At 39.3% G+C, this 26206-nt stretch overlaps 1 protein-coding gene across 3 annotated transcripts in view; it reads left to right on the top strand.

The window, feature by feature from the left end:
• Positions 1-26206, top strand: part of phkb (phosphorylase kinase, beta) — a 190984-nt gene that overhangs the window by 147777 nt on the left and 17001 nt on the right. For all 3 annotated transcript variants that reach the window (XM_028809644.2, XM_028809645.2, XM_028809646.2), the window contains 3 exons: positions 1201-1335; positions 1697-1826; positions 16637-16744. In XM_028809644.2, coding sequence (XP_028665477.1) covers positions 1201-1335; positions 1697-1826; positions 16637-16744 — 373 coding nt within the window. The remainder of the gene's footprint in view (positions 1-1200; positions 1336-1696; positions 1827-16636; positions 16745-26206) is intronic.

Raw genomic sequence — 26206 nt, 5'->3', positions numbered from 1 at the left:
AAAATCCAGGCTCCTTTCAATGATATTGAATTTTTATAAATTCTTATGCCTTATCCAAACCAGGGTGTTGCTGGTAATGTGTATGCAGCATTTTTAAGGCACCTCTAGTTTTTGTCTGAACACTTGACAGTCTTAACCCTTTCTAAAAAGACAAAGAAAAGTAATATAAAAAATAATACTGATTTAACTGATATTTGATTCACTTCTTAGCCTTTACATTTACAGATTTCCTAATTGGAAACTGATACCCATTATAAGATATTCTAATAACATTCTTAGCAAATATCATAGTTTAAAACCTGGAAAAACTATGTACATTTTTGTAATAATATCACTGTCTTAATGAAGAATTTGTTGAGTAGTATGGTTCAGTTAATGACTAAACATTTCTTTCCTTTAAAATACTTTTGAACATGTACAATAATGTACAGTCTACCTTCTAATACATATATGAAGGTGGATTCCTCTTAGTACTTGTTTTCAATTTCTGACATTTTTATATGTACAGTATATATAGAGAACAGAACAAAATTTCAGCGTGGGATTTGTTATCCAGTAAAAGTAGACAATCATCTGTTTACTTTTAGAAGACACTGCATACTGTTAAAGGTGTGCTTCACCAAAATGTTTCACTGATAATTCAACCATCCATCCATTATCCAACCCGCTATATCCTAACTACAGGGTCACGGGGGTCTGCTGGAGCCAATCCCAGCCAACACTGGGCGGAAGGCAGGAAACAAACTTTGGGCAGGACGCCAGCCCACCGCAGGGCACACACACCCACACACCAAGGACAATTTAGGGTCGCCAAAGCACCTAACCTGCATGTCTTTGGACTGTGGGAGGAAACACACACAGACATGGGGAGAACATGCAAACTCCACGCAGGGAGGACCCAGGAAGCGAACCCAGGTCTCCTTACTGCAAGGCAACAGCGCTACCACTGCGCCACCGTGCCGCCCACTGATAATTCAATAACAGTTAAAACAAATCATTATGCATCAGCAAAATTAATATTTCTTCAAACACAAATCACAGTATATAAATTAAAATATTTTTAAGATTACTACTTTGCATTTTAAATTTGGCAAAGATATGTTATTTTGGTATACTTACGACTGATGAAAACCATTCTTTAGTGACCTTCGGTGTCCAGGATAGCTTTCCCATAACTGCTTTTGTGTGATACTGTTGCAGATGGATCATCCATGCAATGAAACATGAACTAAAAATTAGAGCAGGAGAAATGCCAGCCAAAGACCTGTACCAGCTGTCACCCAGTGAAGTAAAGCAGCTTCTCCTAGATGTTCTACAGCCACAGCAGGCAGGAAGGTATTTCTAAACAGCTGTTTCGAACATCACAATAAATGAAGAACTTGTTTTGTTGGGGGGGGGATCAAGGTGTCTGTATAATCTGCATCTTGCCAAGGCAAAGTAATATTTGTGATGTTGCATTTATTTAAATCGGCTAACTGAAGCGGAGTATGGTCATCATATGAATTTTTTTTTTCATTTTCCCCATAGTTTATCTTTCTATTAAAGTAATTATTCTGGTTATGTTTAATCATCTGTAAAGTAACACAGACTTTTGTTCTATAGGTTTTCTGTGATAATTTGTAGTTTTTAGGGAAACAATTTGATTGTTTTTAGGGAAATAAAAATATAGATATATAAAAATATATTTTTTTTTTAGGTCCTGGTTAAATAAACGCCAAATAGATGGATCTCTCAACCGAACTCCCTTAGGTTTTTATGACAGAATTTGGCAAATTTTAGAGAGGACTCCAGATGGCATCATGGTAGCTGGCACTCATCTCCCACAGGTGACATGTTGAGCTGTTAAGGCTGTTATTTATTGTTTGTTGGAATGAACCATACTGAATTTATTACTTTTAAGTATAGATTTATAAAAAATTTTAAATATGAAATATTTCTTTGCAAATATCTTTATATATTAGTAGGATTTGTATCACCACTAATTTGAATGTGCACTTTTGCAAAAAAAAAATAATAATAATAATAATGATTAACCAATCACTGATTAATTCAGCTACAGCAGTAGTAGTAGTAGGAGGAGGAGAAGGAGGAAGAGTAGTATGCAGTAATGAGCATTTATTTTTTCAGTCTAGAGGTAAGCTATATTTTTATATAAATTTTTTTTGAACAGTGATATCTTTAGTGTTGTTTTCAACTTTTTGTATCATGTAAATGTTTTATTGTGTCATACATTGCCATAGCTTTGCAAAAGTCTTTAATTGCAACTTTGCTGTGCACAGCATTTCTCCAATAACAGTTGAGCTTCACACACAATAGCCACCAGTCTGATCTGTTTTTTCTTAGAGTGACTTTTGCAGTCTGTTTCTAGCCTAATTCCAGGTTCCAGTGCTACATTTCTCTGTTTAGTGTCACTTTTGAAGACTTAGGCAGCTTTTAAAAGAAGGGAACTAACTATCTGTAAGATTGTACCTTTCTCTTTGGCATGACACAGTGGGAAAGTGGGACTTTCTATAAGCTATAGATAGTACTTTAAGACAAACACTTGTTATTTTCTGGACAGCAATTGTTCTCACTAAGGTGACATTCTAAAGGTATAATAAAAGGTAAAATTGCCCAACCAGATGTCTTAAACAGCCAATCCTTGTTCAGTACAAACAAGGACTACATTTCTCTAAAATTCAACAACCAGAGCAGAGTTATCACTTTTTTCCTAGCAGTAACCAAGAATTTCCAGATCTTGCTGTACCTAATTTCTGTGTGTTTTTTTGTTTATGAGCAGTTCTGTAGTTTTTATGTTGATATACTGTATGCCTGCTCTCTCCAAAGGTAAACAAAAGGAAGTGAAAGGCTTACCTTTAAAACTATACATTTACAGCTCTTCTGCATTTGTAGACTCAAAGCAACATCACAGCCTTATACTCCGTTGCCCCAGTACTCATGCTAACCTGAGATTGGGGAATGCAACTAATATAATTTTACTGATCTTAAATCAGGGGTTCCTGAGTTCAAACTTGGAGGTCCCTACTGGCTGCAAGGTTTTATTCCAGGCCATCCCAAATTCTGAATTAACAGTTTATCCTTGGCAATAAAGGATCTTCTTTTGTGATTTTATGGCTTGTTATTGTTTTCATTTTCTCACTAAAGGTTGTTTTTCTATTGTAAAATTTTAATTTCCAAGCATATCATCTACTATTCTCAGCTTTTTTTTTTTTCCTTTCCAAATATTTTATGAAAAAAGGTACCATACTTCATGGCAAACACACACAATTGTAAAGGGGACCATGTTGTAAGGTTCCTTTGTCATTTGCATCTCATTCTTAATTAGCAGCAATTAAAAACAGACAGTGTATCTGTTTAGGAATTAACACTAGAATTACCAGACCCTACGAGAAAACTCGTAAATCCAGCCCACCTTAAATCCTTTCGCACCCTCCCCATCAGCATCTTTTGTCCTGTAAATGTGCCGATTAAGACCAGCAGCAAGCAGCCTGCTATTCCATCCCCCACCGTCACAGAACGTGCACAACGTTCTCCCAGCTCATGCCTTGATTGAGTAACCAAATGTATGTGCGTACTGTATAATATTAACAATAAGAGCAGCTCACTACTGAAAACGACAAATATAGGAGTCAGTCAGGATCGAACCGGGGGCTCTTGATTACAAGTCAGCAAATCTTACCACTACACCATGGAAGCTGTTGTATGGTCCTTGAAACTTTTGTGAAAGTGTTTATTTGATCTTTGGACTTCAGGCTTCACACATTCTATAGTTTATGCCTACATTTTGTAACATCAAGACACTATATAAAAGCAGTCGGGATTGTCCTTCTGTCCCGTGAGTGCAAAGCATAGCAGTATTCCGCTTATCATAGACTTACTACTTGCGGCTTGCGATACGACGCGATGTGAGCAGAGTTCTGGTGCACCCATCGTTCCCTTGCTTTTGTGCGCGTTCTTGGAGATTAGGTAGGCTATTTTTAGATTTGTATACAAAGAAATTTTGTCCTGCCTTACTTCTTCTAACTTGGTCACTTTATTAGCAGTCATTCATTGACTTTTGCAACACAACGAAAGGCAAAGCCCTCACTGACTCACTCATCACTAATTCTCCAACTTCCCGTGTTAGGTAGAAGGCTGAAATTTGGTAGGCTCGTTCCTTACAGCTTACTTACAAAAGTTAAGCAGGTTTCATTTCGAAATTCTACGCGTAACGGTCATAACTGAATCCTACTTACGTACATACTGTATATACGTCCATAGCCTGCAGCTTGGTCGCCGTGTGAGGCGGGGTTGCGTCCTGCATCCCCCGGCCTCCCATGTAGTTGGCTGCCTGATTATTTTACATGTTTGGAGAACTGCCAATGCCTTTTAAACATCTTAGATTCACAGGTGACGATTTGAGTAGTGGACACTTTGATGTTTATGAATGTTTCAACTCTCAAAAGCTGGATGCGAAGTTATCGATGACATCGGTTGTATGCTTACAATGCTTGACAGATGCCGAATGTCACTTGAACATAAGTCCTGCAAATACTAACGTAATTGAAACAAACCATGAAACTCAAACTGATTATGACAGCAGCAATCCAAGCTGTGAGAAAACAGTAAAAAGGAGGCGTGTCAGACGTCGTGGTATATTTTCTGATGCAGCTAGGCGGAAACAACTTCGTGACGCTGCCGCCAAATACTCGCAGAAAAATCCACAAGTTAATAGACACGCTGTCGCTAAATACTCGCAGGCAAATCCACAAGTTCATAGACACACTGTCGCTAAATACTCGCAGGCAAATCCACAAGTTGATAGAGATGCTGCCGCTAAATATTCGCACGCAAATCCACAAGTTAATAGAGCTTCAGTTTCTACGTACGATCCCAATAATAAAAAGCGGCTCATACAAAAACAACAGGTTTGGCTCAAAAAACCTGATTGTGGATTTGCGTACAGCCACCGAAACTTTGTAATGGCACGAGACTTCAGTTCACGTGTCTGCAAAAGAACCTAATTGAGGCAACTATTTTTACTGGCAGTGGCTCAGGGGAGAGCTTTTTATTCCTCGCATCCCCGTTATACCCTCTGATCTCCCATTTCACTTCAAACGCCTCCAATTTCCAGTAAGGCTCTGCTTTGCAATGACAATTAAGTCTCAGGGACAAACCCTACAAAAGGTTTGCATTGATTTGAGGCAAGATTGTTTTTCACATGGCCAACTGTACGTTGCATGCTCAAGAGTAAGCTCAGTGCACAGCTTGGTCATATTACAACCGGAGGGCCGAACTGACAACGTGGTATACAAAGAGATCCTTAACAAGTAATTATTTGTATATTTTCCCACAGTTTAAAAATGTTTACTTTTCTTCTTAATAACAATTTTAAGGCAGTATTTCGCCGCTGCGAAGCACGGGTATTTTGCTAGTTTATTATTAAAATGTGAAAACGTTTCTGTTTTAACAATGCGTTTACACAGATTACTGTAGAAATGGAACACACATGAAATGCAAGTGTTCCAAATAACGATCTATTATTTCCACTCTAAAACTCCAGAACTACACTCCCAGATAATCAATCAAGGCATGAGCTGGGAGAATATTGTGCATGTTCTGCGAAGGTGGGGGATGGAATAGCAGGCTGCTTGTCTTAATCGGCACATTTTCAGGACAAAAGACGCTGACAGAGAGGTGCGAACGGATTTAAGGTGGGCTGGATTTACAATTTTTTCATAGGCTCTGGTAATTCTAGTGTTAAAGAAGCAAGTAAAGTTTGGGACACAGGCCTTAAGGATGAAAAAGTGTGGCCTAGGTAAAAACAGGTTATGCTGTCCCATTTTGGTAGGGCAGGCAACAGAGCAGGTTTTGGGGCTGCTTGAACCTCATCTAGGTCTACATCCATACTTATACAGTTTTATTTAAAAACTATATTTTTAAACTAAAATGATCTCTGTCCACATTTACATTTTCAAATTGTTTAGAAAATTATCTACACTCACACTAAAATGACCAAAAGCGCACATAACATAGCAATACACCATCAACTACAGAACTTATCATAAAACTGTAGAGACCAGTAAATTATCTGTCTTTTGCACATTTATGCAGAATTCAGACTATACTAAAAGCAATTTAGACGCATACAGACATGCAACACAACAAGCAACATGGAAGGCAAATCTGCCATGTCTGCTATGTTGAATTATGGTTTTCTTCTATAAAATATAACTGGTCAGTGAATGAAACGTTGGAGTGAACAGGAGAAATCTTGGAAATGTCAGATGAAAAGCACAAAACAGTCAACACAATTAATCTGCAGTTTCTAAACCTTCTGCTTTCACCCATCTTCACTACAGCACCAAAGGTGATGTTTTCAGAACGATATGGCCAAGATTGTGTGGAAGAAAGACAAAAACAGGGACGCTACATATGCACATATTAGTGCATTTTCTTAATGAAAATGTAGTAGTGTGTAAGTAGCATAATACAGTCATATGAAAAAGTTTGGGAACCCCTCTCAGCCTGCATAATAATTTACTTTCAACAAAAAAAGATAACAGTGGTATGTCTTTCATTTCCTAGGAACATCTACTGGGTACTGGGGTTTTCCGAACAAAGATTTTTGATGAAGCAGGATTTAGTTGTATGAAATTAAATCAAATGTGAAAAACTGGCTGTGCAAAAATTTGGGTACCCTTGTAATTTTGCTGATTTGAATGCATGTAACTGCTCAATACTGATTACTTACAACACCAAATTGTTTGGATTAGCTCGTTAAGCCTTGAACTTCATAGACAGGTGTGTCCAATCATGAGAAAAGGTATTTAAGGTGGTCAATTGCAAGTTGTGCTTCCCATTGACTCTCCTCTGAAGAGTGACAGCATGGGATCCTCAAAGCAACTCTCAAAAGATCTGAAAACAAAGATTTTTCAGTATCATGGTTTAGGGGAAGGCTACAAAAAGCTATCTCAGAGGTATAAACTGTCAGTTTAAACTGTAAGGAATGTAATCAGGAAATGGAAGGCCACAGGCACAGTTGCTATTAAACCAAGGTCTAGCTGGCCAAGAAAAATACAGGAGCGGCATATGCGCAGGATTGTGAGAATAGTTACAGACAACCCACAGATCACCTCCAAAGACCTGCAAAAACATCTTGCTACAGATGGTGTATCGGTACATCGTTCTACAATTCAGCTCAATTTGCACAAAAAACATTTGTATGGCATTGTGATGAGAAAGAAGCCCTTTCTGCACTCATACCACAAACGGAGTCTGTTGTTGTATGCAAATGCTCATTTAGACAAGCCAGATTCATTTTGGAACAAATTGCTTTGGACTGATGAGACAAAAATTGAGTTATTTGGTCATAACAGAAAAGCGCTTTGCATGGCGGAAGAAGAACACCGCATTCCAAGAAAAACACCTGCTACCTGCTGTCAAATTTGGTGGAGGTTCCATCATGCTGTGGGGCTGTGTGGCTAGTTCAGGGACCTGGGGCCCTTGCTAAAGTCGAGGATCAGATGAATTCAACCCAATATCAACAAATCCTTCAGGATAATATTCAAGCATCAGTCACAAAGTTGAAGTTACGCAGGCGTTGGATATTCCAACAAGACAATGACCCAAAACACAGTTCGAAATCTACAAAGGCATTCATGCTGAGGGAGAAGTACAATGTTCTGGAATGGCCGTCACAGTCCCCTGACTTGAATATCATCGAAAATTTATGGGATGATTTGAAGCAGCCTGTCCATGCTTGGCAGCCATCAAATTTAACTGAACTGCAGAGATTTTGTATGTAAGAATGGTCAAAAATACCTCCATCCAGAATCCAGACACTCATCAAAGGCTGTAGGAGGCGTCTAGAGGCTGTAATATTTGAAAAAGGAGGCTCAACTAAGTATTGATATAATATCTCTGTTAGGGTGCCTAAATTTATGCACCTGTCTAATTTTGTTATGATGCATATTGCATATTTTCTGTTAATCCAATAAACTTAATGTCACTGCTGAAATACTACTGTTTCCATAAGGCATGCCATATATTAAAAGGAAGTTGCTACTTTGAAAGCTCAGCCAATGATAAACAAAAATCCAAAGAATTAAGAGGGGTTCCCAAACTTTTTCATATGACTGTACACAAATCTCAAGAAGGAAATGCCAAAAATGATAAATGTGATAAAAGAAGAAACAAATATGTGGTCCCACTAGGAAGCATGTTAGACTGTTTTATACTTTAGAGAGAACAGGCACTGTAGGTTCTGGCATGAAGACCTGCTCTCTTATGGCATAAATGTGTCAGATGGGTTCCGGGACATCTGAGGCTGCTAAAGTAAATTCTAGACTGGTGCCTCTAGTGCAAGTGAAGGGCCCGCTATATCACTGTAAGTAGTTCTTAGGCTTGCTAGAATTAACTGTGGATTGGAATTTTAATGTTATTGGCTAATTGATTATAGTAGTCAGAAGGAGAGGAAGAACGATTGTTCAACCAGTGGGAGGAATTCAGTTTTGAGGTATGTTTGGTGGGGGGTGTAGTTTGGCCAGGACATATAAACAGAAGTATTTGCATGAAGTGTTTAAAGGGATTCTTCCACCCTCTTTCTATCTCTCTGGCAGGTAGGGAGTTGTACATGTACAAGTAGGCCCAGAAGGGCAGCCGTGTTTGCTTTCAGTTCTGCTTCTTTGTGACATACTAGTGGATTAATGTTTGGACTGATGATAGAAACCAATTTTCTCAAACTGCATACCAGAAAACATAGATGTTGAAATATTGTTTACTAGCCAACCCGCGGCGTAACATACGCCGCATAATTATGTATTGATGGGTGAACACTTGCTGAACGACACAGTTTTCCAAATGGGATGGGTTTGTGGATACCACTGTGAGTGAATGAAAAGATGGACCTCTGGAGAGAGCAACATACAATTGTCCGTGACTTAAAGCAGGATCGTCTGTGACGATGGAGGCCACGCTGGTGAAAGTTACTTCGTCGGTAGGGATAAGTTTCAGCACTTGTTCATTAAGGTGTAGCGAGTCTTCGTTGTTGACGCTTAATATAGCTTGCGTACTGAGTTGTTCCGGAGTCACAGTTGAGAAACACTTTTTTAATGTCTTTTAAGCACAGGGAAAAATATTAACATGTGAAACATCTGTAATGTAATAAGCCACCAAGAAAAGTAACATTGCAACAATGCACGCTACGATCCGATCGCTGTAAACAGAAGTGAAAACAAAATCGAGGCCAGTGCATTCTTTAACTGCCTTGTAGCGCAATGGTAGTGCTGCTGTTTTGCAGTAAGGAGACTGTGGAAGATTTTGGGTTCGCTTCCCGGTTTCTCCCTGTGTGGATAGCCCTTTGAATACTGAAAACACCGGTATATCAATGTAATGAAGTATTATTATTCTTATGCGTCCAGTGCTCTCTCTCTCCCGCGCCTGTATGCGTGTGTGTGTCGCTGGCTCTCTCTCGCTCACTGCACGTGTTCCTGCAGGCATACCAGTAAGTGAATGAAAAGATGGAACTCTGGAGAGAGCAACATACAACTGTCCGTGACTGAAAACTGGTTTTGGCAGATACATGCACATCTTTTTGAAAGTTTGGCCCTGTGCCTTATCAATTGTCATCGCAAAGGCAAATCTAACAGGAAATTCTCTTCGTGTTAAAGTAAAAGGCAAATTATCCGCGACAAACTGTTTTACACGCTGCATACCAACCCGCGGCGTAGTATACGCCGCATAATCACGCCGCTTTTTTAATGTTTTTTAAGCAGAGGGAAAAAATGAACATTTGCAAAATCCGTAACACCGCTTTCAGTAAGTACAATGCACACGCGTTTAATTTGTCAGCCACTTTTTGCCAGTAGTCTTTTCTGGTTTGGGCTGCTTTTGCAGTGTTACCGCTTCTGCATATTAAATCTTGAAATCCTTCGAGTAACTAATTAACTAACTAACACCCACCCAGCTTGTGAGAAAAAAATGTGCCCGTTCTTTCATCATTTTGTTGCAGCCTATCAAAGACTTGCTGATCATGTTTTCTAGACTCAATATACAGTGGAACCTCGGTTCACAACCATAATTTGTTCCAAACCTCTGGTCGTAAACCGATTTGGTCGTGAACCGAAGCAATTTCCCCCATAGGATTGCATGTAAATACAATTAATCCATTCCAGACCATACGAACTGTATGTAATATTTATTTTTTTAAAGATTTTTAAGCACAAATATAGTTATTTATTACACCATAGAATGCACAGTGTAATAGTAAAAACATTGAATAACACTGACATAAGCACCCAGGCTCCCTGCTCAGCTGCATGGCATGTGCAGTGCATGCGCAGGCTCTCTCTCTCAGCAGCACGCAAGCACCCCCCCCCCCCCCTCTCTCTCTCTCTCAGCACGCGAGCCCCCCCCCCCTCTCTCTCAGCAGCACGGGAGCCTCCCCAACCCCCCCCCCTCTCTCTCAGCAGCACGTGAGCCTCCCCAGCCCCCCCTCTCTCTCTCTCTCAGCAGCACGTGAGCCCCCTCCCCCTCTTCAGCAGCACGTGAGCCTTCCCAGCCCCCCCTCTCTCAGCAGCACGGCAGCCTCCCCAGCCCCCCCCTCTCTCTCTCTCACCAGCACGGCGAGTCTCCCCAGCCCCCCCCTCAGCAGCACGTGAGCCTCCCCAGCCCCCCCCCTCTCCCTCTCTCTCAGCAGCACGTGAGCCTCCCCAGCCCCCCCTCTCTCAGCAGCACGCGAGCCTCCCCAGCCCCCCCTCCCTCTATCTCTCTCAGCAGCAGGCAAGCCTCCCCAGCCCCCCCCCCCTCTCTCTCTCAGCAGCATGCGAGCCCCCTCCCCCTCTGTCTCTCAGAAGCACGTGAGCCCCCACCCCCTCTGTCTCTCTGCTTCGGGCATTTCTCCCCTGTGTAGTGTGTGAGTGAGTGAGGAGAGAGAGCAAGCCAGGAGAGAGAGAGAGAGAGAGAGAGAGCAAGCCAGTACGTTACAGTGAGCGAGAGCAGGCTCGAAGGCAATGTGTTCCTGTGGTATAGCGGGCGACTGACAGTAGTGGAGTCAGGCACAGAGAAGGTCAGCTGCAGAGAGAGCATCTCGACTGTTGCAGGGCCTGAAGCAGGTGAGACGCTAATGAAAAAGAGGCACAGCTGGTTTTTAAAGACTGCTTTCTTCATTGTGTTTTAACTTCAGTTTTAAAGGATTGTGCGGCTCTCTCTTGCGCTGCCTGTGTGTGCCTCTGTCTCTCTCTGGCATTGCCTCTCTGTGTGTGTGTGTGTGTGTGTGTACGCCCCCCTCTGTCTCTCTGGTGCTGCCTGTGTGTGCGCGGCACTCTCTATCGGGCTGCCTGTGTGTGCCTCTGTCTCTCTCTGGCACTGCCTCTGTGTGAACCAAGGTTCCACTGAGGTTGACTAATGAAAAGTCAACGTGGCTCAGAGCTGCAAGTGTACTGTGGCACAGACAAACAGAAATGACGGCATGTTTCCCTTGGCGTCGCGTCCGAGTTGGTGGGCGTGGCTCTGTTATTCTTTCGTCGTATCCAATGGTCTAAGAGTTGGTGGGCGTGGCTCCTTCCTGCGTGCGCCATTGGCGTCTTACTTGTCGGCGGTTTAGTGAATCCACACCCCTTCCGGCGTGCTTTCCATGGTTGTCTTGCCTTAGTGAATTATATATATATAGATGGTTTATTAAATTTACTAAGACACTTCTGAGTTTGCCTTCACCATTTGGTAATCACTCATTTCATCTCTACATAGACATGAGTCAGACCAAGTAAAGACTTTTTGATTTTGCATTCTCAAACTTAAAGTAATCATAAAACAAATATTAAGTTAAGGTAGCAGCATTTTTTCTCTGTATTCTTGAGGAATAATTAATAAAATAAAAGTATATTGACACTCAAAGATGAATCTATCAATTTGTTCATTTTTATATGAATAGGTCTTTACATTAACTAAGATAAATTAATGCTTTAGTCAATGTAAAAGCTCAGAGTAACACAACTAATAGCAACTGTTGTTATTGTTCCAAAGCTTTTCTTCTATTTTGTCTTAACCAAAGATGTAATTATAGTATAAACCCACAGTGATCATCTGTAGGAAAAAGAAATATTTTAAATGCTGAGGTAAAATGGATAATTGAAACAGGTTTTCCCAGTTAAAAAAATGTATCTGTATTCATCTGGCAATATAGTCACTGTCACCAGATCCTATTGAGACCCGGGACATGTTGACAGATTAATATTTTAAAGAAAACTTTAAATATCATAAGGATATCAGTAGTGTGCTAACGCAATTGAACACTGTTGATAACATGTGAAATTTGTGAATTAATACATTGAACAAGAAAGACATTCAGTATTCTGTTACTACAAATTTAAATGATTGGTAATTCTGAAAATTTTTAGATAATAAAGTTATTATTACATACAAGTTTTACTCATTTTATATCTCGCAAACCGGTTTGTGTATTGCTATATTGTATCATGATACAGTTCACCTTGCCCATTGCCTAGCAATACACAGCGCTAATTATGAAGAATAAACCAGTGATAAGACACACGTACTGTATATTAAAGAGTTGTTATTTGTGAAATGTGATCTCTTCCTCAACTGTCTGTACACTTCCACTGGTGATATTTACACAGACAGTGTACTTTTGCATCATTTTATAAAAAATGTAGTGAAAATTAATTTTTTATGTAAATGTTAATGAAAAACTAAAAGGTCTACTTTTCTGAGATTACAATGCTGCTTCTATGGCTGGTTGAGTTAAATGTTTTAGGTAGGTACACATCTAAGCAAAAAGGCACATCTGCTGTACACTTACTGCTCTCTGCTCTGATTTCAGGATGTGAAGTTTTTTTATATTACACAGCATCAACATTATTTCATCTAGCCCTGGTAGTGAAGCTCAATAGACACCTTTCACTTGTGTCAAATTTTTTCCATGTACTAGTACAATGGTTCGGTTTATGATAAATCCAATGATGCACTTGTGCACTTCATCAGTGATGTTACTTAAAGTCATCAGATGTTTTGTGTCTTTCAAACATTAGACACTGTCTCTCCCGTGACCCATCCAGGAGTGATCAACTCCCCAGCTTGTGTCCATGGCTCACTTCTCTTGATCCACAGCCTGTTTGACGCCTTCTCTGCTCGCTCTGTGGTGTTCCTAATAGTTTTCTTCTGCACATCTGTGATTCCTGGGAGACTGTAGGCCTTGCACAATGTAAATCAGCCTTAAACATTAAGTGTGCCTTTGATCTCTGCTATTGTCACAGGACGGGATGATGTATCCTCTGTAAATGGACTGATACTTGCTGTCTTGGCTTAATGCCTTTTTTGCTTTGCCTGAAATAAAAGTGTAAAAAAGCAAAACATTTTTGTGAGATTCAGCCATTTTGAAAGGAGACTAGCTGTGCAGTCAAGCAATCTGAAAACCTATACTTGCCTCAGGTAGACTCTTTGTATTATTTAGATAGATAGATAGATAGATAGATAGATAGATAGATAAAGTATCTATCTATCTATCTATCTATCTATCTATCTATCTATCTATCTATCTATCTATCTATCTATCTATCTATCTATCTATCTAAATAATACAAAGAGTCTGTGATAAAGTGTATTGCTTCCAGTTTACTTTTGTTGTCAAAAACATACCTCCGAAATGTGGAAAGCACGATCTCTTAAATCAAAACCTTTGCAGCTTCAAAGTGGATATATTTGGTATGCCTGTCTTTGCCATAACAGGTGCAAGGTGGCCCATTCCACACTCAAATAAGAGTTACCTCTTAACCAAACCCACACTACCTTTGGCATGTTGAAAGAAACAAGACTGCACATAGAATAATCTACACAGACAAAAGGAGAATATGTGAATTCCACAAAACAGCATGTATGTTTTGTTAAAATTACAATAGTTATTTTTTTTAATCGTCTACAAGAAAAAGATAAAAAATATATAAGACAGTAGTATATAAAAATATGTGAGTTGTTGAAAATGTAGGTTTTTTTAATTGTCTATAAGCAAAAGATTAAAAATATACAGTACAAGACAGTAGTACATAAAAATGTTATTGAAAATGTGTTAATAATAATTATTTAAACTTTATGTATATCTTTTTATACCAGACAGCCTGCCTTTGTTTTTGTTTTGTTCTTTGAATAATTGTCAAGCAACATTTTTACCTTTCTCAACAGTCTGCAAAAAGAAGTCGATTTTTATGTGAAAAGCTGATAAAATACTTAGTTGCTGGAGGCTCAAATGAAAATATTACTATTAGAAAATTAAAAGGACACATGCTTACAGATTATAGGTGAAATTATTTATTCTAAAGTCTGACAATTACTGCAGTATTTTTAAAGCGTGTAAAATTAATTTTCCCATAAATTGCGACATTTTTTATTCCATTGTGTACTGCTATGTGAACAATTCAGTTTAACAAAAACACATTTAATGTTTTATTTAAGGTATTCCAATTTTAAAGACTAGAATTTTAATCTGTAGTTTGCCTAAATGTCATTTCATGGTAATGACGTTTAGTTTGCTTGACTAGTGGACTGTTGGTAGTAATTTACTTCTACTGATTGGTAAATCCAATATACTAAAGAGAGTGCTATTAAAATAAAGGCTGCTATTAAGTTTTCAGTCTCCTTTTCCAGGAAGGCCCCAAATAGTTTTAGATGGCAGACTGAAAATAAAATAAACGTAGCATGTTTAATTTAAAATATAATAATAATTACTACAGATGTTATTAGTTAACGTTGACTTAAGAGTCATCCCTTTGGATATTGCTTAAATTTAATGTATAACATTTTCAAAGGTTGTATAATATCATGTACCTTATGTATTCTGACAAAAGGGCAAATACTGTAAATCATAATTTCATTTTTCTATATTGTATATCTTTACAAAGCAATTTGTTTTTGGCCCTTCAGATTATTTTATTAGCTAAAAAATGTCTTAGGAAAGACAAACATTTTGTAAATTTACAGTGCCCTGAAAAAGTATTGAGACCCGCCCCATAACTCCTTTTTTTTATATATTTAATATATATATATATATATATATATATATATATATATATATAGAGAGAGAGAGAGAGAGAGAGAGAGAGAGAGAGAGAGCTTTTAATAGCTTTCATGGTGCTGTAATAAATGGTCCACCCAAAAAATTTGTATTCTCATGTTTTCATGCAGAGTGGAGACAACAAGCTTTATGATAGAACAGGCTTCTATGGTGACCAACACTGGACAACAGCAAATACTATCAAAACCTTCCATGAAAAGAAATCTCACAGTATTCATCCATCCATTATCCACCCTGCTATATCCTAACTACAGGGTCATGGGGGTCTGCTGGAGCCATTCCCAGCCAACACAGGGTGCAAGGCAGGAAACAAACCCTGGGCAGGGCACACACACCAAGCACACACTAGGGACAATTTAGGATCGCCAGTGCACCTAACCTGCATGTCTTTGGACTGTGGGAGGAAACCCATGCAAACATGGGGAGAACATGCAAACTCAACGCAGGGAGGACCCGGGAAGAGAACCTGGGTCTCCTAACTGCGAGGCAACAGCGCTACCACTGCGCCACCGTGCCGCCCAAATCTCACATTATTTGTGTTGCATAATCCATATGTCAAGACATCCAAGGCATATGTTCACAATGACTCAAACGCATGTATTTTTACTAAAATATCGTTAAAAAAACACTTCCAGTAAACATTCTCATGAATGTAAATGGAATGCACTCGAATGCAATTGAGTTTTAACTTGAAGACCTGCCTTACCTCTAATTCATTGGTACAACATGAAAACATGAGATTAATTTTTTTTTCTTATATCACTACAAACAACAGTACATGTGGTAAGTAATGCACAAAAAGCATTTTTGAGTGGAGTATTCCTTTAACATGTACTTCTAAGGAACGACCTGTGGAACGATCATTTTCCTCAATAAGTAAATGACCAAGTTTAATATTTTTGTCTCATTTGTTAAACTGGTTTCTCTTTATGTACTTTTAGGACTTGAGTGAAAATCTGATAATGTTTTAGGTCATATTTATGCAGATATATGGAAAATTCTAAAGGGTTCACAAACTTTCAAGTACAACTGTAAAAACGTAGACTTAAGATTGTTTTCAGATATATTGAATTAGTAGATAGGCTAATGTTACTGACATGCCTATTTTTTTCAAGTAAAAATGAGAAAGGTACAATATAAATAAAAGCCGTTATTATTTTTATTAAAACAGTGGGAATTTGGAGGAATAAAGTTAGTGAAAAGAAAATAGCTTTATTTTAAATTAAACAGCAGCAGTACATATTTTTAGCTCAAATGTTTTAGAATTGTTTATAATCTAGTTTTATCCACCAAGACAAGGTTTAAATCTAATTGTATATAATTATTATTAATGACATAATAATTGTATGTAAATATATTATTTAGTATTAATTTAAATGATTATTTTTATAATGTGTTATTTTTTGTACAAGCAGTTAACTTGTTTATCTGGTATGAGTTAATTTATGAACAAGTTATTGCTGTCTTTGTATATTAATATTTGCATATATATTTTGTGTTTGCATTCAAAATATAATTTATTAATCTGCTTTTAACATGCTATTTACTTTTTATTTTCTTTTTTCTTCCCAGCAACCTACTCTGTCAGACATGACAATGTATGAGATGAACTTTTCTCTGCTGGTTGAAGACATGCTAAAGAACATTGTCCAGCCAGAATACAGACAGATTATTGTTGAGGTATGGCAACACTTTACATATTGTACTGAACCTTGAAGGCCTTGTTAAATTAAGTTCACTCCAATTCAGAACTGCATTAATCTTGGTTTATCAATATGTCTGTTTATCAATATGTCATCATTTTTGCTCAAGCCTCTTTTAAATTGCAGTTGGTGCATTTTTCATATGGAGTGGTGGGAGGGCAAAACTTGCTGTAATTTTAATAAAAAAAAATACAATTAAGAAAAAATTACACAATTTACAGCAATTCTATTTTAGTCACCATCGGAATACCCTGATTTAGATGTAATACACTTATCTTAGCACTTCTCCTACTCCCAGAAACATTTTTTGTACTCATCCTTTTTTCTTGCCTTGTCTTGGGCCTCATACATTTTTTTTTCTTTTTTAACTGCATTTCTTCCACAGTGGCAAATTTCCTTATGTTTCAGTTATAATTTTAGAAACAAAAAGAAGTTCCAGGGAGCAAGATCTGGCATAATAGTTTTGCATGTGCCATTGCACTGCATGATTTTTTTGTGATGCTTTGCCACAGACACTTCAGCAATTCCTTGTAATGTTGCTAGTTAACAGTCTTATCACATGGAAACCCTTTATTAATAAGTTGGTCAATGTGACCTGACGTGCCAAAGACACACATACAGTTGTTGAATAAATGTTAAAAATACACACTTGATCAACTTAGCACGATTATTTGACTAATTTAATAAGACTGTAGGCACACTATACCTTGTGGTATAGGTGATAACCACACCCTACTGCTGAGCTAGTGATTTGATTCTGGGAATTTTTGGGTTCTCCCTCATATACAAATATTTTGAATTTTGACCTGATACTGTAGCAGACTCTTTATGAAATGCAAAAACTAATTATGACAAGATTAGCACACTGTCTGTGGATGAGGAAACAAACATTGCATTTACCTGTAGTATACTAGGGCACAGTTGGTTTTAAATTTAGTATTGCACAAAGGGGACAAATGATACCTTGCTCATCATGTCATATATAGTTTTCTTACTACAGACAATATGAACAAGTAACAGGTAAGAGCTTGAGGCTCTTAAACAGGCTTGCCGTTTTTGTCATCACTTCATCCATTGAAGAAAAATGTGTTCCGTTCAGGTCATTTTTGATTTTCGGGAACAAGTAAAAATCACAGGGAGCTAAATCTGGCTAATAGGGAGGATGATAGAGAGAAAATTCGAGAGAAATTTTAGGCTGATTCACTGATTTTTATTTATTTATTTATTTTTTCTTCTTCTTTTTTCAACCGACATTATTGCGGCAACTCGTGTAGTGATTGTTGTGCAAATACTGACTGGGCTTTTCACAGAATATACCTTGCCAGTCGTCAGTTTGAGAGGGCATGTAGGAGGGGATATAGTTCTACGATTCATGTTCAGCCGACCTCAAGACGGTTTTCCAGGAAAGCCCCAAGCTGAGTCCGGTTATTTTTATGTCTCACCTCTTAACCTACACATGTAAAATGTCTGCATTCTACCAATCTGTGTTTCTTATAAAGAGAAGTCTCAACAGCTGCCATATGCCTTTTCAACCAAGCCACCCTGATTCTACTATACTATATCAAATATTTGTAAAATTCTTTAATTCTCTATTTTTTACTTTCAGCTTCTTGTAAATGTTTTCCTCTTTTATTTTTTCATTTACCTTATTGTTTTACTCTATATTTATCTTGAATCTGAATCAGCACATTTTGGCCTTACATAAAAAAGCCACACTCATCCTAGTGTAAGAAATTTATTGATATACAGTTAGGTCCATAAATATTTGGACAGAGACAACTTTTTTCTAATTTTAGCTCTGTACATTACCACAATGAATTTTAAATGAAACAACTCAGATGCAGTTGAAGTACAGACTTTCAGCTTTAATTCAGTGGGGTGAACAAAACGATTGCATAAAAATGTGAGGCAACTAAAGCATTTTTTAACATAATCCCTTCATTTCAGGGGCTCAAAAGTAATTGGACAAATTAAATAACTGGAAATAAAATGTTCATTTCTAATACATTCTTTGCTGGCAATGACAGCCTGAAGTCTTGAACTCATGGACATCACCAGATGCTGGGTTTCCTCCTTTCTAATGCTCTGCCAGGTCTTTACTGCAGCGGCTTTCAGTTGCTGTTTGTTTGTGGACCTTTCTGTCCGAAGTTTAGTCTTCAACAAGTGAAATGCATGCTCAATTGGGTTAAGATCAGGTGACTGACTTGGCCATTCAAGAATTTTCCACTTCTTTGCTTTAATAAACTCCTGGGTTGCATTGGCTGTATGTTTTGGGTCATTATCCATCTGTATCATGAAACGCCGCCCAATCAATTTGACTGCATTTAGCTGGATTTGAGCAGACAGTATGTCTCTGAACACCTCAGAATTCATTCGGCTGCTTCTGTCCTGTGTCACATCATCAATAAACACTAGTGTCCCAGTGCCACTGGCAGCCATGCACACCCAAGCCATCACACTGCCTCCACCGTGTTTTACAGATGATGTGGTATGCTTTGGATAATGAGCTGTTCCACGCCTTCTCCATACTTTTTTCTTGCCATCATTCTGGTAGAGGTTGATCTTGGTTTCATCTGTCCAAAGAATGTTTTTCCAGAACTGTGCTGACTTTTTTAGATGTTCTTTAGCAAACTCCAATCTAGCCTTTCTATTCTTGAGGCTTATGAGTGACTTGCACCTTGCAGTGCACCCTCTGTATTTATTTTCATGCAGTCTTCTCTTTATGGTAGACTTGGATATCGATACTCCTACCCCCTGGAGAGTGTTGTTCACTTGGTTGGCTGTTGTGAAGGGGTTTCTCTTCACCATGGAAATACAGTAATCCCTCCTCCATCGCGGGGGTTGCGTTCCAGAGCCACCCGCGAAATAAGAAAATCCGCGAAGTAGAAACCATATGTTTATATGGTTATTTTTATATTGTCATGCTTGGGTCACAGATTTGCGCAGAAACACAGGAGGTTGTAGAGAGACAGGAACGTTATTCAAACACTGCAAACAAACATTTGTTTCTTTTTTAAAAGTTTAAACTGTGCTCCATGACAAGACAGAGATGACAGTTCTGTCTCACAATTAAAAGAATGCAAACATATCTTCCTCTTCAAAGGAAACAGAGAGTAAAGCAAACAAATCAATAGTGCTGTTTGGCTTGTAAGTATACGAAGCACCGCGGCACAAAGCTGTTGAAGGCGGCAGCTCACACCCCCTCCGTCAGGAGCAGAGAGAGAGAGAGAGAGACAGATAAAAAAATCAATACGTGCCCTTTGAGCTTTTAAGTATGCGAAGCACCGTGCAGCATACTTAAAAGCTGCACACAGAAGGTAGCAACGTGAAGATAATCTTTCAGCATTTTTAGACGAGCGTCCGTATCGTCTAGGTGTGCGAACAGCCCCCCTGCTCACACCCCCTACGTCAGGATCACAGATAGTCAGCGCAAGAGAGAGAGAAAGAAAAGTAAGTTGGGTAGCTTGTCAGCCATCTGCCAATAGCGTCCCTTGTATGAAATCAACTGGGCAAACCAACTGAGGAAGCATGTACCAGAAATTAAAAGACCCATTGTCCTCAGAAACCCGCGAAGCAGCGAAAAATCCGCGATATATATTTAAATATGCTTACATATAAAATCCGCGATGGAGTGAAGCCGCGAAAGGCAAAGCGCGATATAGCGAGGGATTACTGTAATGCTGCGATCATCCACCACTATTGTCTTCCGTGGACGTCCAGGTCTTTTTGCGTTGCTGAGTTCACCAGTGCTTGCTTTCTTTCTCAGGATGTACCATACTGTAGATTTTGCCACTCATAATATTGTAGCAATTTCTCGGATGGGTTTTTTCTGTTTTCGCAGCTTAAGGATGGCTTCTTTCACCTGCATGGAGAGCTCCTTTGGCCGCATATCGTCTGTTCACAGCAAAATCTTACACATGCAAGCACCACACCTTAAATCAACTCCAGGCCTTTTATCTGCTTAATTGATAATGACATAACGACGGACCTGCCCACACCTGCCCATGAAATAGCCTTTGAGTCAATTGTCCAATTACTTTTGAGCCCCTGAAATGAAGGGATTGTGTTAAGAAAATGCTTTAGTTGCCTCACATTTTTATGCAATCGTTTTGTTCACCCCACTGAATTTAAGCTGAAAGTCTGCACTTCAACTGCATCTGAGTCGTTTCATTTAAAATTCATTGTGGTAATGTACAGAACCAAAATTAGAAAAAAGTTGTCTCTGTCCAAATATTTATGGACCTAACTGTAAATGTGAGCCTCCCAGTTTATAAATGAGGTCTGGACCCTAGCTACTTTTAGCCAATTGTTAGATACAAGCTGGCAATTCAAGCTGTCCTTTCATGACCAGTGAAGTTCGCACCATTGACCCAGTAAGAAAGGTATTTAGTAAAGTACATAAAACATTTTTCCTTCTTTATTTTCTTCTCAACTGCAACATTAGGGGCTACAGTTCAGACAGCAGTGCACTAGAGCTGATGGGAGGACGCCCATCACATACAAAGTTTAAATATTTCCTTAAAAAGTGGGATCTCAATTAAGACCATGGCTACAGCATTTTCCTCTCATCTGATTTGAATTGCATCTTTTGTCTAAAAGTAAGTCTTTCTGTTTCATCGTGGGTTAGGTTTAGTCATGTTGAATTTTCAACAGACATTTTTCCCCCTTATATTTTCATTTGAACCCTTTTCTAAGAAATGTACTGATTTCAAAGGGGTGTGTGGTTTTGCCAGTCCATTCAGAAATGGTATCCTCCTTTCCTTTACACCCCTAGACAAACCTTTCAAAATTCCAACAAATCTTTTTAGTGGGTTTCACATTTGCAGAATATCATCACAGGAAATTAATTTTAGTTTAGTTTCACCAAATTGTATGTGAAAGGAAACATTAGTTGTTTTGGTCATCACTACCTATAATATTTTTGCACTGTTATATTTTATATAACATACGTACATTGTGAGATTTGGTCCACTTAACAAAGACGGTGGCCTCATGTCTTGAGGCTACAGAAATCAGCCAGCATTGATGAGCACCATTTTAGAAAACAAAATGTTCTTTGTGGTTGAATAGCTCACAAGAACAGAGTTTTAAGGAAGAGCTTGTTTCTCTCCAGGGACACATGGCTGCAGTGAAGGTTTAGCAAGCAAAATCTTCACAAGATGTTGACAAATTGATGAACTCCGTAGGCCAACAGGACAAACAAATCCAGTCTCTGGAGAGCCATGTGATGTCTTTAACCTCCTTAGTGTTAGACTCGAGCATCACTTGGGCTGTAAAAACAGTGCTAAAAGCATTAGCCCCAAGTTTCACTCGGGCAACTGTATAGACATATCTTGCTTAAGACCCAAGGATTACTTGAGCTGTAAAAATTTCAACAGCATTAGTTGTAATGTTGTAAAGTTGTAATGTAGAGCGTTACTTGGGCAACAGTATAGGTGTGTCTTGCATAAGCGTCAGGCCTAAGTGTTACCCAGGCAATGATGTAGGCGTGTCTTCTCCTAGCCTCATAATGGCATCTCGTAAGAAACGCCTCTCCTCAGCAGTGATCACAAAGTGAATCTGTCTTCAGGCAGTGAAATTGAAACGGACAGTGAAACCAAAAGTGATTCTGGGAAGTGTGCTGTTTTCCATATTATTATTATTATTATTTGTATCATTATTATACTTTCTACACTACTGCCTTTGTACTCTGACATAAGATTTAATAAAAATGTCATTTTTCAAGCCAAAAAATGTAATGGTTTTTACATGTTTTTCTGAGATAAAATATAAGTTCTTAAGTGACTGAACTTTAAGACAGGAATGGGCACTGAAACATCCATATTATTGGGATCAAGGACAACTCAGAAGACAGCAATGTGATCGAACTTTTGAAAAAACTGGACAGATATTGTCCTGGTTTACAATATTTTTGTCCTATCATTAAGCGATATCACAAGATTTATTCCTCGTGCCAAGATCCGTTATGTCCAAGGCCACTGATATTAACATTTCTGAATTATAAAGACCACCAGGAGGGTCATTCAGGAAGCATGAAAACCTCCCTGTCATATGAAAGCCATTGTATCCATTTGTCTGCTGATTATTATGTTGTAGCTGGAGCTGCAAGGAAAGCTAAGCAACTGGCTATTAAAAACAATGTAGAATGTTCCTTGCTGAATAATAGATAGATAGATAGATAGATAGATAGATAGATAGATAGATAGATAGATAGATAGATAGATAGATACTTTATTAATCCTAATGGGAAATTCACAATGAACTTCTCTTTAAAGACTTACAGTTTCCCTGATTATCTGCTGAAGATATTATTATGCGCAATACTCCTGTTGTGGCTGAATAGTTGAGGGAAGCATTAAAATCCATGAATAGGTGACAGTCTCCTTGGTCAGACAGGTTGGCTCTAGGAGTACTTTTTGTTCCCCAGCATGAAAGTCCCAAACAATGACTCAAAATGCCCACTTGGGAAAAATTACCATCAAACTCAGGCTAGTCACAAAAAAAGGGCAACAAAGAATCTTTATAAATAAAAGATTTACTTTAAAAGAAATGCTCATCCGTACAAAATAAGCTCTGTAGAACACAAGACAAAATGCACAGAAGACTATGCCTTGAAGATAGGTTACTATTTGGATTGTCTAAGTCCCAATATGAAATCCAAAAGGTGAAGTCCAAAAACAGAGCAGTGGTTTGAAATATCCATAAAATCACAAAAGGCACTGAATAAACTCAAGAACTCGGCACACCATGAGTACTTTCACAGTGAGCCACAACAGACTCTGGGTTATCCCTGTCTTTATGGGGCTGAGGGCAGTCCTATGATGGTAATGTGTAGGTGGCCTCACCTCTGGGGTACCCACCAACCGAACACATAGTACAAGTCTCTTAAACATAAGGAAAATAAATAATCAACAATGTTAACGTAAACAATGAAAGAAATAAACATAAAAACTGCATTTGCATCACTGGCTGAAATACAATGCTTTTAAGATTCAGAGAGCAACTGTTACTTATCAACAGATGTTAAATTATTCAGTCTCTACTGCTAAACTAAACCCCAAAATTAACTCGGCTTTAATTACTTTATTATTAAAACAGGGCAAAGACCCAATCAAGTGCTCTTTCTATTGCCCCATTTCTTTGATGAATTTGGATGCCAAACTGCTGGCAAAATTTCTTGCAAGAAGATTACAGAGAGTTAATATACAATTTGATTCATTTAAATTAGGCAGTGTTAGTCCAAGCCCAGCATGTGGCAGGTAACATTAGATGGCTACTGCACGTCTTAGATATGTCTCTGTCATGTCCAGTTACCCTCATCAATCTAGACGATAAGATAGCTTTCGATTGTATGAACTGGGACTTCTTATGGAAAATGTTGAATTGCATGGGTTTTGGTGCCGGCTTCATTAATATGGTTACAATATCGTGTTCCCTACCCTTCGCAATCATCATTAGTAATACAAACTGATCCTTTCCATTTTTTGTTTTTAATGGTGTCAGGCAGGGCTGCCCATTGACTTCAGGTCAGGTCAGGTCAGGTTGGGGAGCATGCACTGCTACGGCGCATTGCTGCACCCACCACATAATGAAAACAGCTCGGGATCCTGTTTGGCAACCCCCCAGGCAGACACACGGTCTAGTCCCAGCCTTCAGAAATGACCGCAACCAGGTGTTATGTGGACGTCCCCTCGGCCTGGTCCAGCACTCTGGCCCATAACAACGAAGATCCTGTGAGCTGGATCACCTTCGGAAAATTGCACCACATGGCTATAGTGGTGTAACTGACACTCCCTCACAATGCAGGTAATGTACCTCATTTGGGACTCCGTGAGCAACCGCTCATTTGACACAAAGTCAAACCAGCGGTATCCAAGGATTTTCCAAAGAGACACATTATCAAAGGAGTCCAGTCTTCATCTTAGGTCACTAGATAGCAAGACAGAAAGCACCAGGACTCTAAAGACTTGGACCTTCATCCTTTTGCATAGATATCAGGAGGGTCACACACCCCTTTCCAGCAACCTCATGACCTCCCATGCTGTCCCAATCCATCAACTGACTTCATTGGAAGAGTCACCAAAGACATGAAGGTTGACCCTCTCTCTGAGGACAGACACACTGCTGATGGCTGTGCCCAAGAGGTCAATAAAGGCCTGGACCTTGGTTTTTATCCAGGACACTTGCAAGCCCAGACATTCAGACTCCTCAGTCAGTCTCTCGAGAGCCTCAATCAGAGCCTCCATTGACTCCGCAAAGATCACAGCATCGTCAGCAAAGTTAAGATCAGTGAATCTTTCTTCACCAACAGATGCCCCACAGCTGCTGGACCCCATGACCTTGCCCAACACCCAGTCCATGCAAACATTGAAGAGAGTAGGAGCAAGAACACACCCCTGATAAACCCCAGAATCAACTGAGAAAAACAGGTTCCGCCTCCACTCTGCACAGCACTCACAGTACCAGTGTGCAAGCTGGCCATAATATCCAGCAACTTTGTGGGGATCCCACAAAGTCTCAGGATGACCCACAAGGCAGCTCAATCAACTGAGCCGAATGTTTTACATAATTGACAAAGGCTGCAAAGAAACTTCGCCGATATTCTTGTTTGTGCCCCATGAGAACCCTCAGTCCCATGATGCGGTTGATGGTAGACTTCTTAGGCATAAAACCAGACAGCTCTAGTCGCTGGTAGGGGAGCAAGTGATCACGGATCCTATTGAGGATGACCCTAGCAAAAACCTTACCCAGCACCAAGAGCAGTGTTATCCCCCTGTAGTTGCCACAATCCAGTCAATCGCCTTTCCCTTTCCAAATAGGAATGCCATGTCCCATTTTCCAGTCAGTTGGGATGATGCCCAGCCCACAAATGGAAGCAAAGATTGCTTGCAACGCAAGGAGGACAGCCTTACCACCAGCCTGGAGAAGTTCACACCAGACACCACAGATCCCTGCAGCCTTCCCTGCCCTCAGCTGGTTCACCACAGTGAGATTGGGTGGTTCACAGCTAATTGGAGTATCGGCCTCAAGAACCGTGTACCCAGAGATATCCAATGTCCTAACCAGAAGATCAGCTTTAAACAGCTGCTCAAAGTAGCGGGCCCAGCAGGCTACTGCAACTCTCAGTGGAACAGATTTGGATGTGTGTAATGCTTCGATTCCTCTGTAAGCAGAACATGGGTCACTAGACCATAGATGGTATGTCACCTGCTCACAGATACTGGGAACACCAACACAACCCTCAGCAATCTTCAGGGTCTTACCACGGAAGGTCTCCCACATCACATTAGGATCAGCAGTCGCACCCAAGTCTGTAAGTTTGGCACACAAACTGTGTGCAAACCCATTAGAAACAGCCTGATCTTGGAGACTGGCCAGGTCCAGCTTCATTTTCCTAGTAGGTGGTAGTCTCCATGACCTAAGCTGGATCTTCAGAGTA

The sequence above is a fragment of the Erpetoichthys calabaricus genome, chromosome 9 (assembly GCF_900747795.2).
Source record: "Erpetoichthys calabaricus chromosome 9, fErpCal1.3, whole genome shotgun sequence".
Classification (NCBI taxonomy): Eukaryota; Metazoa; Chordata; class Cladistia; order Polypteriformes; family Polypteridae; genus Erpetoichthys; species Erpetoichthys calabaricus.
This window is presented reverse-complemented; position numbering and strand designations above follow the sequence as displayed.